This window comes from Centropristis striata, chromosome 4 (genome assembly GCF_030273125.1).
Source record: "Centropristis striata isolate RG_2023a ecotype Rhode Island chromosome 4, C.striata_1.0, whole genome shotgun sequence".
NCBI classification, from domain to species: domain Eukaryota; kingdom Metazoa; phylum Chordata; class Actinopteri; order Perciformes; family Serranidae; genus Centropristis; species Centropristis striata.
In genome coordinates, this window is record NC_081520.1 from 42,796,562 (window position 1) to 42,811,825 (window position 15,264).

Consider the following 15,264-nt stretch of genomic DNA (forward strand, 5'->3'; position numbering starts at 1 on the left):
CATTCAAATATGCAAGATTAGGTTAAAAACTAACCTTATGCCTCTTTGGGGGCTAAAACATAAAACATTGAACTCCTTGACATTATCTTTAGAGTTTAATCTCAGTTGATTAAGTTTTTACAAATTACAGGATCAAGTCTCTTTTGCTCCTTTCAAAATAAAAGTGTCCGTTATCAAAACAGCCTTTTGCATAGTCCTGTTTATATATCTTTATCTTGCCCATGTATGCATGCAGCGTTTAATCGATGAATTGATCGTTAACGTTATAGATAATTGAGTTGGCAGGGTTCTTCCATCCGTACTACAGACGATGAAATCTAAAAGTTCAATTACCACTTATTGCCATCAGAGAGAACCAACCTAGATCCACTAGCAGATGTTCAAAGTTTACTCAGGTTAGTTCAGTTTCATCTCCACTGATTCTAGTTCTAACTGCCTCTAAAGTCTCTGCTGTGTTCACTAGTTGAACATTGCCAGTCTGCTCTGTGGTGCAGGGCAGGAAGCATATCTAGTCTCCAGAGTGTTTTTACTGAAAACAGCTGCAGCTGGGAGAGATTCTAATGATGGTGGTAAGAGTGAACCAAAACATTAGATCTGTGGGCCGTAAATCCCAAAAACAATGAGCTGAAAGATGCTTCAATGCTCCTTAGTGATGGACTGCAGAGGGAAGTGATAATTCTCTGTTCATCACTGTGACGACGCCTTTCACACACAGTATTCATCTCATCCAGTGTTGACATAAAAATATTGACTATAGCAGCTTTAAGTAAACTGTTCCTTTCTAAGATCGCAAAGCAGTCCAATGAAAACAAATGAGGGAGATATCAGATCTCCTACAGAATAAACACACTGAAGAATCATGGCAGTTTTTATTTTGTCGTACAGTGTACACTAGCGTGTTTATAAAAGTCATGAGTTATAGAATGAGTTTATATTCATGTGGATTAAACAGATCATTACTGTTAGGCCTGTTGGTATGTTCATTCATCAAGTGTGCACGGTTATTTTCAACCAACTTCCAAATGTCACATTCCCTGTAAGGCTAACATTAACTTACAAAAAGGGAGGGAGCTGAAATATGTGTTATCCTAAATATTATGTTTGATTCCAGATATGCAAGATTAAAATATGTCAACAGTGTGATCTAAATCCTGATGTGCACCGCTCACTACCAACACATTAACATCTTTGACAGGTGATGCTCAGTGATCAGGATCATCGTGTTGATAGTAAGTGAGCCTTGCAGTGTCATTACTGCAGCGTGGAGTCCCACAGGGAACCAGTCAGACAGGCTATCACACATGCTATTACTGGAAATGTGGCTAAATATTTCTCTCTCCCAGGCCCTCAGTGGTAATTGTTGTTTAGGCTGGAAACACAGAAAAACACAGGCTGCAGAGAGTTTCCATGTGGGCAAAGCTCTCATGCTAAATTCAAGTCACCTCGACGCTGATTCAGGGGAGAGTGCATCTGAAACGAAGGATGAATGGAAGAGAGAGCAGCAGAACATAAAAGAAAGATTTCAAAAGGAAACAGAATGGTAGCGTGATGCGAAGTGACAGAAAAAAAATTCATTATTTTGCAGCCGAGTCTGTTGGACGCCTGATAAGAGAGATCAATACCAGCAGAGATGCTCATCAAAATCAGGCAAACGCTGTGTGTGTGTGTGTGTGTGTGTGTGTGTGTGTGTGTGTGTGTGTGTGTGTGTGTGGTGGTCTTCTTCTGGGCATGGAATTGGATGAGGCAAAAATAGAGAAACCATTGAATTTAATATAAAAAAATACACAGGCTGTGCACAAAGGCAGACAAAGGAAACACAGAGATGAATGAAGGGACAGAATGATGAATGTAGCAGCAACGAGGAAAATCATTTTCTACACATCCACTAATTTGTAAAACTTGATTTTGCTAATGAGACAGATGCATGTTGGTGTGAGGATGCTGATGCAGCGTCGGTCTGATTCTCATCAGTCAGTGCTGCTGCAGAGACCTGGTCCAGCACAGTTAATGAGAACGACACCAGCAGGAGGAACTGTTAGTCCTGGCGGTGATGTGATCGGGTTGTCAGAGCAGCACGATGAAAGAATACAGGTCAGAGCCGAGACAAACACGATTTCCCGCCTTGTGTTTTACAGTTGTCATTATGGTTGAACACCAACAGGAGTGTACGTCCAATCAGTTTAGAGAGTTTAGCAACGGGCCTTATTAGTCCTGCTGAGGAACAAGAGCACCCAGTGGGCTTGTTAAAGTAAGAATGTGTTCAAGTATTTCAGCTGTAACTCTCAACTAATGACCTGTTTTAACGCGTCTGCAGTAATCTCACGCTTCCCACTGCATTCTTTTTGTTGTTGTTGCTTTTTTTACTCACTTGAGACCAGATGAGGCAGTGGTGAGGATGCTGTGGACTGGGACGCAGTGATCCGTGAGGATGGGAGCTGCAGAAGGCAATTTCAACTTTGTCCTTATCTAACTTCACACCTGGAAGCATGTGAGGCAGCGCTGCTCCAGACTGGATCCGTCCTGACTGAAACACCTGACTCACCCAGCGCTGAGGCAGCACAGCAGAGCAAGAAAACACCAATAAAGCTCCACATGCAGCAGTGTTAATGAGGTATTTAGAGAAATACATGAATAACATCAGCAACAACAACAACAATAATAATAAAAATACATAAATGAATAAACAAATAAATAATTTTGTAATGTAGCAGAAGCACAAGAAAAGAGGCAAAACTCAATAAACTCTCCCTGATCTGTGTTTAAAGTGTGTGTGTATTGGTCCCACTGGTTAAACTGGGACTGGTTATGTAATGTCAGGGTTGTGTTCATAGACTAAACAATCTGATTAATATCATTTGACAAACTGTAAGTAAAATATAACAAGATGAGACAACTCTCTGCTCTGAACACTTAAACTCCAATTAAAGTCTTCCTAGATACTGTTGACAGTGTACACTTTAAAGAAGTTGACCTATTTTCCACCTATCACTACCTGCCATCTGTGCTCTGAGTCGCGTCTTGTTTAATGATGTTTTATGGCGAGTGGCAGCACATTTTTTAGCTCCGTCTGATCCTCCAGCTGGAGACTGGCCGTCCACTGGAAGCTGCTCAACTTGGTGTAAATTTACAGTAATTAACTGGTAGCAGCTTTGTCTGCTAAGTACTGAATATTTTACTGTATTTTAGAAACAAAGTGTAAGTCCAAGATTTAAAACCCAATATTGTTCAGTTTTGTAAGTAAATTAATGAACATTTACAGAACATTGTAACAAAATGTCAGTGTACGTTTTCAGTAAATTCTTGTCTTATACACGGTTGCCCATAAAGGTGAAATAATTTTGTTTTCAGACAAAATTGTCTGTTAATAGTGGTTTCATTTTCATTGTGATGTATTTGGAGGATGGTTTTGAGAAAAAGAGAGAGAAAGAGAAAGAGAAAGAGAAAGAAAAAGAGGAAGCTTTGAGAAGATATACCCTTTATCTGTCAAGAATTAATCACATTGTCACAATCATTTTATGGAAAAAGGTAAAAAAAAATGTTTTTTTCCAACTTAAGGGTGTATAATGATATAATATAATGTGATGTAATATAAGGCAGTGTTATAATACACTGACTACATACAGACCTCATAACACCACATCAAAATATCTGATCTGTCCCTTTAAGGAGCATTACCGCCACGAAGGCTGGAACTTTTTAATTAATAGATGATTTATTTATTCAAGGTTACATATGACACTTTTCTTGTATTGGATTAGTTATCTGATAATCTTTTCTCTACGTCCTATTCATCTCTTTTTATTAGTGTCATGGTGTTCATTATGATTCCTCCAACTCTTCCTCATCCTAGATCATTATCAATACAATACCCCAGTATATGATGCTCATTACCCCAGTATATGATGTATATATATATATATATATATATTGGGACCAGCGCCTCCCTTTAGGACTTTAAGTCTGTTGTCCAACCCCAGCTTTGTTTTCTTTCTCACTTTGTTTAGTAACATTTGCAGCCCTTGCTTGAAGATAAAGTTTTTTATTGTTCTGTGCCCAAATGTTGTTTTCTCAGTGCTGACAGGATTTAGCATTTTTTTTCTTTGCCTCCTTCCAACCAGGTGTTCATGGTTCAATATGCAATAAATACCACACAGTAAGAAATCAGCACACACAAAGACACTAGAAAGAACTGAGATTAGATCTGCTGGTGGTGAAACTGGTGAAAATGAAATGAAATAGGTTGAGAACACTGACCTCTCCATTGTTGGTGCTGAAAACATTCAGATTAATTTAGCAGAAAGCGTCGAGCCGTGCCCAGGACGTCTCTGTCCCTGTCAGCCTCGGGCAGAAATGGAGGTCAGAGCCAAATAGGAAAGGGTCCTTGGCAGGAAATGTAATGGCTCTTCTTCTTCTCAGCCTTGAGACTCTAAATACTACAGCCTTTCTTTTCATTCCACTTCTGTCTTATATGACAACACACCAGGCAGTTTGGCCAGAATATAAAAAGTAAAGTAAGCAGATGCTTTAAATGCTGCATGTGAAACGTGCTCGTCAGCTAAGTTTGACGGATGAGTTTCAGAATCAGAATCTTCTCTCTGATTGAAGCCTTGGCCTCCATGCCAACAGATGCACATTTGCTGTGTTGGCACTTCACAGAGATGAACCACACGGGGTGTTTCATCACTGGGTGTGTTGGTGTTGGCACATGAACACTGTTAGATATCTGGAACTGATAATGAACCTCCAGTTAGTGGAGTAATGCCTCCAACAAGCCTTTAAAACTGTTTAAACGTCCACAACTAGTGTGCAAATTAGCATGGGAGAAGCATAATCTGGGTAAAAGGACTGGAATTTTTACTTGAATATGTTGAATATGTTTCTGTTTTGTACATGCTGGGGTAGCAGCTAATGCTAAAGAATGCAGGTAAACGTTGCTCTCCTGATATGTTATATGTTTATGTTTCATGGTACAGAAGGAAACCAAATCATACCTCAGCTAATGGACCATAACGTCTCCAGGCTCATGGTGGACATTTATTCTCTGTGTCATTAATAACATCCATTAGAGTATTGCTACCGTCTTGGCTAACTCCTCTTTTTAAGATGTTTGGCATCACAGCATAATTAACTTAACCTTTGGCTCTCTCTCTCTCTCTCTCTCTCTCCCTCTCTCTCTCCCTCTCTCTCTCTCTCTCTCTCTCTCTCTCTCTCTCTCTGTCTCTCTCTCTCTCTCTCTCTCTCCCTCTCTCCCTCTCTCTCTCTCTCTCTCTCTCTCTCTCTCTCTCTCTCTCTCTCTCTCTCTGTCGGTCCTTTCTCTATTCCTCACCATCTCCCCTCGCTCTGCTCTGCCAGTGAAGGCTTTGTCCTTGGCTGTCTCACACTCATCCAGCTGTCTGTCTGTCTCTCTGTCTGTCTGTCTGTCTGTCTGTCTGTCTCTCTGTCTGTCTGTCTGTCTGTCTGTCTGGACCTCTTAGGAGACACACAATAAGCATCTTGATGTAGAAAACAGTAATTTATTATAATTTATTTATGGTTCTGTCCTAACCTTGTTCTCATTTTTTATAAATAAATGACTCTTCATAGTTGACATCATTATGGAAGTGTATTTGATGCAAAATCTGAATTGCAATGACAAACTCATAATCATAAGGTTATTATTATTATTTATAGCTCTGCTCACTTCTCATTTAAAAGATTTATATAAGGTTATATCTCTCCAGAAACATGTTAAAGTAATTATTCTCACTGTGATTTGTTGGTTAATATTTCTTGTTTCCATTCAAATGTGTTATTGAAACTGCATTAATGTCATTATAAAAACCTTAAATATGAGCATTAAAGCCTAATATCTTTGCTGTCTTGCACAGTCATGTTCATCCTAAATGTGCCAGATTAGAATATTGTGATATTTAGATCATTTTAACTCCAAACACACATGATCCTATGCTGGCTCAGATGTGTAAAGGCTATCTACAGAATATTTTCACATCACTGCCCTGCTCGTGCTGGCAGGCCAGATCTGATCAGGGTCCAATGAGAGGAGGGCGGGACAGAAAGAGCGCGTTTGGAGAGGGAAGCTGCACCTCCCTCTCCATAGCGCAGCGCCTCCTCAGCTCGAGGAGCTGCTAGTGATTCTGCTCCGTGCCAGATCCTGCAGCTGTCTCTCTCCCCGCTGCTGGGGGAACTCGTGACCGACCCACGGCGGACTGTTTCCCCCTTCAAGTGTCAGCGCAAACCTGAAGGATATCGCAACTTTGAAACACAGTTTAGGGCTGAATGGAGACACCTGACAGCTCGGAACGCCCCATCCAGCGTGTTGACTGAAACCTTTGCAAGTGTGCAGCTACAGGAATGTGGAATACAAGTCTGTGTGAGCGGTGAGTGTTGTAATGCTTCTAATCCTCTCTGTCTGTCTCTCTCTGTCTCTCTCTGTCTGTCTGTCTCTCTCTGCTGTGTGACTGTTTATCAGACTGCATGGAGGCGTTCCGCGATATTAACTTTGGAGCTTAAACGTCGAGTCTGTGCACGACTGCTTCTGAATGCATTTACATTGAAAGCAACAGCATGTTGCAACAGCTCCCTGCTATATTTAACTTATTATTGTGTGTTTAGGATTGTTTTTGAGTTCCAAATATAAGCTTTAAAATGAACTGTGTCCTCCTCCAGGACCTGCCTCTGCCCCTGACACCATGACCACAGACCTGAACCTGACCTCCCTGCTGAATGTCTCAGACCTCCACAATCACACCCGAGGATGTTCCCTCACCAAGACCGGCTTCCAGTTCTACTACCTGCCCACTGTGTACATCATGGTCTTCATCACGGGGCTGGTGGGCAACAGCCTGGCCATCTGGATGTTCGTGTGCCACATGAGGCCGTGGAGCAGCATCTCCGTCTACATGTTCAACCTGGCGCTGGCTGACTTCTGCTACGTGCTCTCGCTGCCCTTCCTCATCTTCTACTACTTCAACAAAACCGACTGGATATTCGGGGATATTCTGTGCCGCCTGCAGCGATTTATATTCCATGTGAATCTTTACGGGAGTATTCTGTTCCTGACCTGCATCAGCGTCCACAGGTACACCGGGGTGGTGCACCCGCTCAAGTCTCTGGGCAGACTGAAGAAGAAGAACGCTGTTATTACCAGCGCGTTAGTGTGGGTGGTGGTGGTTATAGCCATCTCCCCCATCCTGTATTACTCCAGGACCGGCTTAAAGCGTAATGCCACCACTTGTTATGACACCACCACGGAGGATGAGCTGCCTGGTTATTTCATCTACAGCATGACTTTGACTGTGTTTGGTTTCTGCATCCCCTTCATCATCATATTCTGTTGCTACGGCATGATAGTCAAGTCGTTGATCTATAACGATATGAACAACGTGCCGCTGCGGCAGAAATCCATCCACCTGGTGATCATCGTGCTGGCGGTCTTCGCCGTGTCCTACCTGCCGTTCCACGTGATGAAGAACCTGAACATGCGGGCCCGGCTGTACTTCCAGAGCCCCGACATGTGTGACTTCAACAACCGCGTCTACGCCACCTACCAGGTGACGCGGGGGCTGGCCAGCCTCAACAGCTGTGTGGATCCTGTTCTTTACTTCCTGGCTGGAGATACGTTCAGGAGGAAGCTTTCACGGGCCACTAAGAAGCCCTCCAGGAAGGGGGACAACGTCCTGCAGTCCAAGAGCGAGGAGACGGCTCTGAACAGCCTGGCGGAGTACGTGGAGAACGGGGACCGGAGGCTGTGACGGGGACCGGCACGCCTGTGGGTCTCTGTTAGCTTTAGAAACCATGTTGGACTTTGTAACAAGTAAATGCACTGTGTGGACTGAAGGCTGCTGGTTTATAGAGCCGGAGGAGAAAGACTCATTAACCCTGTGGTGACCATCACCTGCCTGCAGCCTGTCATGTTGATAAGCTATCGTACTGTATCGTCCCGTTCTCTAAATGTTAGAGCCATCACTCTTCTTTCTAATCGAGCAGTAGGTGTTGCTTACACTTCGGACAAAATGATCATTATGACCAGGCGAGCTGGGGGGAAATAGGCTTCACTACAAGCTCTAGTGTGGCGTTCATCAATTTGTTGTGGAGGAAATAGGAGTGAGAGTCCTCCAGCCACCAGCTGATGCTTAATCAATAGCCATTAAGCAGGTGAGAGCTGGTGGTTAAGGAAGTGTACCTGGGATGGCTTTTAGAGGGAAAGTAAATGCACTGAAGCTGAGACTGCTGCATGGATGCTGCCGTGCACACGTTATAATGCACTATGACTGGAGACTCTGCTCAGAGTACCTATCACTCCTCATTTCTCCCTCCATCTATTACTGACTGGACCAGGAATGTGGTCTCTAGTTTTTCATTTTGACAGCTCTGAGGTGAAGGTCCACAGCGGCTCTGTTACCAGTTATTCTCTCCTTGTTAACATGTTCCTGACAGAAAAAGAGAAGATAATACTTACAGTATTTTGTGTATATGATACTCCAGTGAATGTTGTTGATGTGCGCTGTACAGGATGTTGTGACGTTCCACAGTAGTTGGTGTTGTTTTGTTCACGTCAGTCTCACTAATCCAGACGTTTCGGTGCATGAGTATCACACAGTGAAACGCTGACTAACTGCAGCAGGTTCTAACTATCCTAATGTTTATTGCAGCGTAGAGAAAAAATCACATCTTTAAATGAGCAGACACACTCGATCACTGCTTGGTGACGACATATTGAAGACTTGTTTGTATGAGATACCTCAAAGTAAATACTGCACTGTGTCCGTGTTTTGACAGAAAGTCATTTCTCTTTTGCATCTGTTGTAATCACTCTGGAGAAATGATTGTGAGCTCTCAGTGTGTTTCACCTGAACTATGTAGTGTTTGATGTCTGTGCTAATACCTTTGTAAATCTGTAATGTGGTCAGTTATTGTCAAGAGGATCTGAATCACCTGTACAGGATATATGGGGCCACGTGTATCTTTGTCAATAAATTTTTATATTTAAAACATGTCAGAGAATGAAATCAGACTTAATTATTTTAAATATGATATCTCATTTTAAATCTATGACTTGTAGCATCTTGTTTGTTCCAGCTGCTCGTGTCCTCAGCTACATTAGTGAATTGTTACGAGTGAACAAACATGTTGCATGTGGAGACATTAGGGCCTCCTCCTGCTCCTCCTGCTCCTCCTGCTCCTCCTGCTCCTCCTGCTCCTCCTGCTCCTCCTCCTCCTCCTGCTCCTCCTGCTCCTCCTGCTCCTCCTCTCTTCCCGCTCCTGTTGACTGATTTTTTAACCAAGCCAGGAGGAAGTGAGGGGACGAGGACGGAATAAAGAGTGGCACCTTTTTCTCCTGGCTTATCCTAAGACAGCTTTTGTGTCCGTCACAATGGAGCTGGGTTATTGATGCAGACAGGACCTCAGGGCCCCCCTTCACTACCAGGACCAGGAATACAAACGGCTTTTGATTTCCTGGCTTTGAGGTGAAAACTGCATAGCTGGACTTGGCAAACATGTGTCTCGCTCTGTGTGTGTGTGTGTGTGTGTGTGTGTGTGTGTGTGTGTGTGTGTGTGTGTGTGTGTGTGTGTGTGTTAGAAGCCTGAAGGCAGCAGAGACCTTATCCAAGTAGGTGGCTGTTGTAGCCGTTATTTCTGTTTGTTGGTCATTTCTGCTGTTTTATCATCAAAAGGAGACACTGTGACATGCACATGGGCCAAGCTATATTAATATGTATGTCCATGTGTTTATGTGCAGAATATATATCTCCTGTGTTCTGTGATCAGATGAAAGGAAGGTTAGATCCAGCCTGCACATATCGAGCCAGCCTCAGAGCTTTGGAGCCTGAGTGTCAAATCTTGACTTGCAGAGTCGGGTGCTTGCCAGAATCTCCTCCCTGCTTTCTCAGCCACCTTTCACCTCTTTTCACTCACATCCTCCTCTCTTTTATTCTGACTCTAGAATTAGAAAGAGGCTTTTCTTCTCTGCGTTTAACACCTTCAGGGGAATACTATTTGAATAAAGCTGGGAAGAGACAGAAGGAAGAGCCGATAGGAAGAGTAAAGCAGCTGTGGAGGAGAAAGTTAGTGTGTTTTTTACCAGAGCCAGTGTTGGTGGCAGGCCTGCAGGGTAATCACAGTCAGCCTGCTTTGTTCAGGGAGATTTACAGAAGGAGCTGGCACCACCACATCCATCACAGGCCCTGCTATTCACCGCTAACCACACAACAACCAGACATGATCCAAATGTCAGGCTGGTGTTTGGAGAGGAACACATGATAGAAACCGTCACGGGACAAACTGATCAAAGTGGTGTGGTCGAACAAAACCTAGTGGATCCATTGATCATGTGACAAAAACCACATGAGGAAATATAAGAGCCAATAATTAAGTTCCCACGTTTCTGCTGCATTAAAGTGAATCAGACAACAACCTGTAACCCTTTTATGAGGACTTCTTTCCCGATTTTACATGCATAATAAAATTACATAATTAAATAAACATTGGGCCTCATGCAGAAAGCATCATACAAAGGTCCCCTTATTTTAGTTTTTATCCATAATTTATTAGTTCAATTTAGTTTTCTTATTTTGCTACAAGCACTAGTAAAATAAAACAGAAACAAGGAAACAGCCTATACGTTTTCTATTTTAGGAAGATAAACACATTAATTGATTATTATAAAAGTAGATAATTGTCTTCATATATTTAAATATTATATGTTTTAATATTGTGTTGTTTGTGTATGTTTTTTATTAAAATATGTTTTACTATATTGACGCTCTGGAAAGTATGGTTTACTTTCTGAAACTTTGATGACCAGTTTGATGGTTTTACTGCTCAGCTTCCTGTTTTTAGCCAGCAGGCCTTATAAGGAGCTCAGGGGGCGTTACCGAGCAGATTTAGATTATTTAGAATGTTTCGTCCATCTGCACTTGACTTCTCTTTTTTTCTCTTAACAGAAAATGATGAGAATGTACAAGATACATGAGAATGTTACTGCATGATGCACATTATGCATGATTTTTTGATTATATTTTTTTGTACTCAGTGGAAACTCTGCTCTGCTGAGGATGTGCAGAGCCGGAGAGAGCTAGTGTTTGTACATTACACCATGCAGTTTATCAAAGAACTCACACAACCAGGTATTCATGTTTTCCAAATGTAGCAGTGAAGTAAACATGTTAGAGTCAAATATTTTGTTTAGTGACTCTTGTTTACAGCACAGTGCTCCTGCTAGCATCCAGCATGGAGCGTTATTCTACTTATATGGTCATGTCACAGTGTAATGACATACTTGGGACGTTATTTTGAACTTTGTAAAATGATAAACCATGCAGCTGTGTACCTTTGAGACAGGACTCCAAACCAAACAGTGGTGGGCAGGTAAGCATAGATCTCACCTCAGTGACAGGATGTTAATACAGACAAGTGTGAAGAATATTTTCTCAGGTTGGACGGAAGACGCCGCTCGAGACTAAAGCGTCATCGTTTGGCTGCTGAAGCTGATTGTCAGTGTGTGAATGTCAGATAACACCTAAAGTCTTTTTATAGAGTTCACAGACGAGTGTGTGTTCATGTGACACAATGTGTTTATACTCAGATCTTCTTCTGGTTTCCTTTAGAACAGACACTATCAGCTTTATACAGTCATGGAAACAATTATTATGAACTAAAGGTTCATTTGTTTGGACAGATATAATTATAACAACAAAAATAGCTCATGAGAGTTTAATTTAAGAGCTGATATCTGGACATTTACATGTTTTTTTTGATAATGATTTTGATTATTATCAAGAAAACCATGAAAAACAACTATATATATATATATCAGCTCTTATTTAATTAAACTCTTATGAGCTATTTTTATTGTTATAATTATATCTGTCCAAACAAATGTACCTTTAGTTGTACCAAGCATTAAAATGAACAAGAAAATGATGAAAACAAGGAGGTCTAATAATGTTTCCTTGACTGTATATAATGGGTAAAATGAGCTCCTCTGCAGCAGCTAACAGCTAACAGCAATGGCTTTTTTATTTTGACTTTCATACTTTACATACATTTTGCTGATAATTCTGACAAGTCCATTTTTTAATGTGCCATATATAAAAGAGTATTTTTACATTGTAATCTTGCTACTTTTACTTAAGTAGCGCATCTGAATACCTTTTCCACCACTGTAGGTAAATATAAGATTTATTTATACCACATTAATTCACAGTTTAATAAATTAATATGAAATAATAAGCATTGTAACAAACACAAGAGCAACTACATTTATAAAGCAGAAAAAAATACATAAAAGCAAAATATATGTTAATAAAAGCAAGAAAATATGAGTAATTACTGATTGTTTTTGTTTTAATTGTTAATTTTATTGTATAATCTAACGATGACCATCCATCCTGTTGTGTTTGTCTGCACCCACAACAATCCTGCCAAGATAAAAAAAATAAAAACTGTATGCTGCCATGGAGCATGAGTGATAGAATCAGAATCACGATGACCCGGGGCGTGGCTGCTCTCAACCTGGAGACTGATTTGATACGAGAGTCTTCAGGCAACATGTCCGCCGTCCCCTCTGGTGGCTCTGAGCCAATGAAACCACTCCATGTTCATCATGTTGTCAGACATTCTGCACATGTTAAAGCTAAATATAGACCTCCATCTAACATATAGACCTCCATCTAACATATAGACCTCCATCTAACATATAGACCTCCATCAACACTTCTTCCTCTGTTACTGTACAGATGATGTGAGCATAGGAGTGAATGGGGACTGTCACCATTATGAACTCTATGAGCTGCTGTAGAATCATGCCTATGGCCTGGCCTGCTGCCAGTAACAATAACATTAGACTGGGCCTGTATATAAGAAGTGTGATATAATATAATAATATAATATATTATATAAGGATGAGATGGGAGAAACAGTGTGAGAGGGAGCGTGTGCTGTCATATTTCCACTGTCATCAGGTTTACGATCAATATCTCTGCAGCCACTCCCGTCTGGCTTCTGCTTGATTTTCTGCCGCTTCTTGGCGTCGTCATCGATCAACTTGAACGATCGGCTTTCTGGCTGACACCCACAAACTCATGTCGTTGATTTCGTACAATGGGCTTCCAATGACCCGATCAAGCGGTTTGATCCGGACCTGCAGGACGTCTGAAAGTCTCAAAGCGGTTTGGACTTATAGTGGATCTGGAAGGTAAAGCTGAGGCAGTCTGCCCTTTAAGAACAGATATCAGAAATGCTGCTGCAAGGTGACAAAAGCGTTGTGAGACGGAGCCAGACGAGCTGGCCTGTCTGATAAGAGTTATGAGATAGCAAGTGGAGCTCTGAAATGAACTGAGGTTAAATAAAAGGTGCTCGCTGCTTTAAAGGATCGGGAGGGACCCGATAAGGCAAACAGGCTGAACTACGGCCTGACCAAATGTGCTGTAGGCACAAAAAATACTGCAGCAGAAAGAGAAAGAAGTGTTAAGGATGAAAGCTAAAAATAAAAGAGCATCTGCTGTTCTGTGCAGTATACATAGAGAATGTATAGGCTCAGTGAAGGAGGAAGACTAATGGATCAAGGTCACAATCATAAAATAAAGAGATTTTGTTGAAAAGGAACAAACAAACCTGACTCATCTATCTGATTCTATACCAGGAGCTGTTTCTCTTTGTCTGGAGTCAAAATACACTGTGAAATGTAAAGGCTAATCTAATAACAAGGGCAATCCATCATGAAGCCAAAAAGAAAACAGTTTAGAGTTTCTAGAAATATTTGCAATCATTTCTGAAACAAGATCCACATTAAAATGAAGTTAGAACTAAATGAGTACCAAAGGCCTCACCAGAAGAGCTTTAGAAGACAAGCGTGACTTCAAAAACTAAGATATTGTTCAAAAAGTATGAAATAGGAACTAAAAACTAAGCATCATTTAGCCTGCAGCTGGTCTGCAGGTTGTGATTCTACAGTAAAGGATGATGAGCTGTTCACTCCACTGAGAGTCCAACGCTTTTATTAGCTGGAACCCGTCAGTCTGCTGCAGGCTGCAGGAGGAATCTCTGGAGAACTAAGTTTATGTAGCAGCAGATCACATCCACGGCTCCGTATTCACACAATGTCAGCGTGTTACAGAAGAGAATATGCTTGAAGCGAGATGGAACAAGAGCTGTGCAATGAGTGTTATGTAGGCATATCTATATATACAGCAGGTGAATAATGGAGATATTGAGACATAGCCACATCAAACACAGCCGTCCAAGGAAGGAGAGGAGTCGTCTTTCTCCTCCTGCAGCTCCGGGTTAGAAGACGGACCACTAGACAGCTTGAGCCAAGGTTATAATAGTTTTGGATTTTTCATTTGTTTTAGTTTTAATTTCGTTGTGAATTTTTGTTTTCAAATTCAGTTAGTTTTAGTTAGTTTTTAGAGTGAGTTTGCTAGTTTTAGTTTAGTTTTTATTTTTTGAAAATGCTTAGTTTTAGTTTAGTTTTTATTAGTTTTAGTGTTAGTTTTAGTTTTTTTGTAATGAGTATGTGCCTTCATTTCCTTTGGTTTATCATCTCAGCCCCAATAAGGTTATTAACTCTTACAGTTCTGGTGTTTTGTATTTTGGTTCTAGTGTAAACATCCCAGTCTCAGTAAACATATTCACCATGTGTTCCTGCATGTTGAAATAGAAACACTGAATTATGAATGAAAAAAGTTGGCAAAAACGAAAACTAAGGACATTTTCAGTTAGTTTTAGTTAGTTTTGTTACCACACAATACAGTTTCAGTTAGTTATCGTTTTTGAAAAAACTCTAGTTTTTATTTTTATTTCAGTTAACGAAAATGTTTTTTCAATTTTAGTTTTCGTTATTTTGTTAGTTTTCGTTAACTATAATAACCATGGCTTGAGCTACAACTTCATGAAACCCTTTAACAATTTAGCTTGATAAACATAGTTTATGGCTCTGTTATTATCTCAAAATGCTCTTCAGGAGATCTCAAATATTAGAAGGAAACCACTAAACTCAGGAATTGATTCCATGCATGAAGCTGAAGATCTCATTGGCTGCAGGTCTCTCGCTCTGTGGGCTCCAAAGAACCCGTGTGTTTAAAACAGATATAGATATCTATAGAAAATATAGAAAACAGATAATAGATATCTATAGAAAATATAGAAAACAGATATAGATATCTATAGAAAATATAGAAAACAGATAATAGATATCTATAGAAAATATAGAAAACAGATAATAGAGAGCTGAACAGTCAGACAGACAATAACTAAATGGGAACT

General features: G+C 40.8%; 1 protein-coding gene across 1 annotated transcript; it reads left to right on the forward strand.

The window, feature by feature from the left end:
- Window positions 1-6,099: 6,099 nt before the first annotated feature.
- On the forward strand, window positions 6,100-8,995 carry p2ry1 (purinergic receptor P2Y1). The gene is made up of 2 exons (XM_059331316.1): window positions 6,100-6,377; window positions 6,667-8,995. Exon 2 carries the CDS (start codon window positions 6,690-6,692, stop codon window positions 7,749-7,751), a length of 1,062 nt encoding a protein of 353 aa, XP_059187299.1. The 5' UTR covers window positions 6,100-6,377; window positions 6,667-6,689; the 3' UTR covers window positions 7,752-8,995.
- The last annotated feature ends 6,269 nt before the right edge of the window (window positions 8,996-15,264 follow it).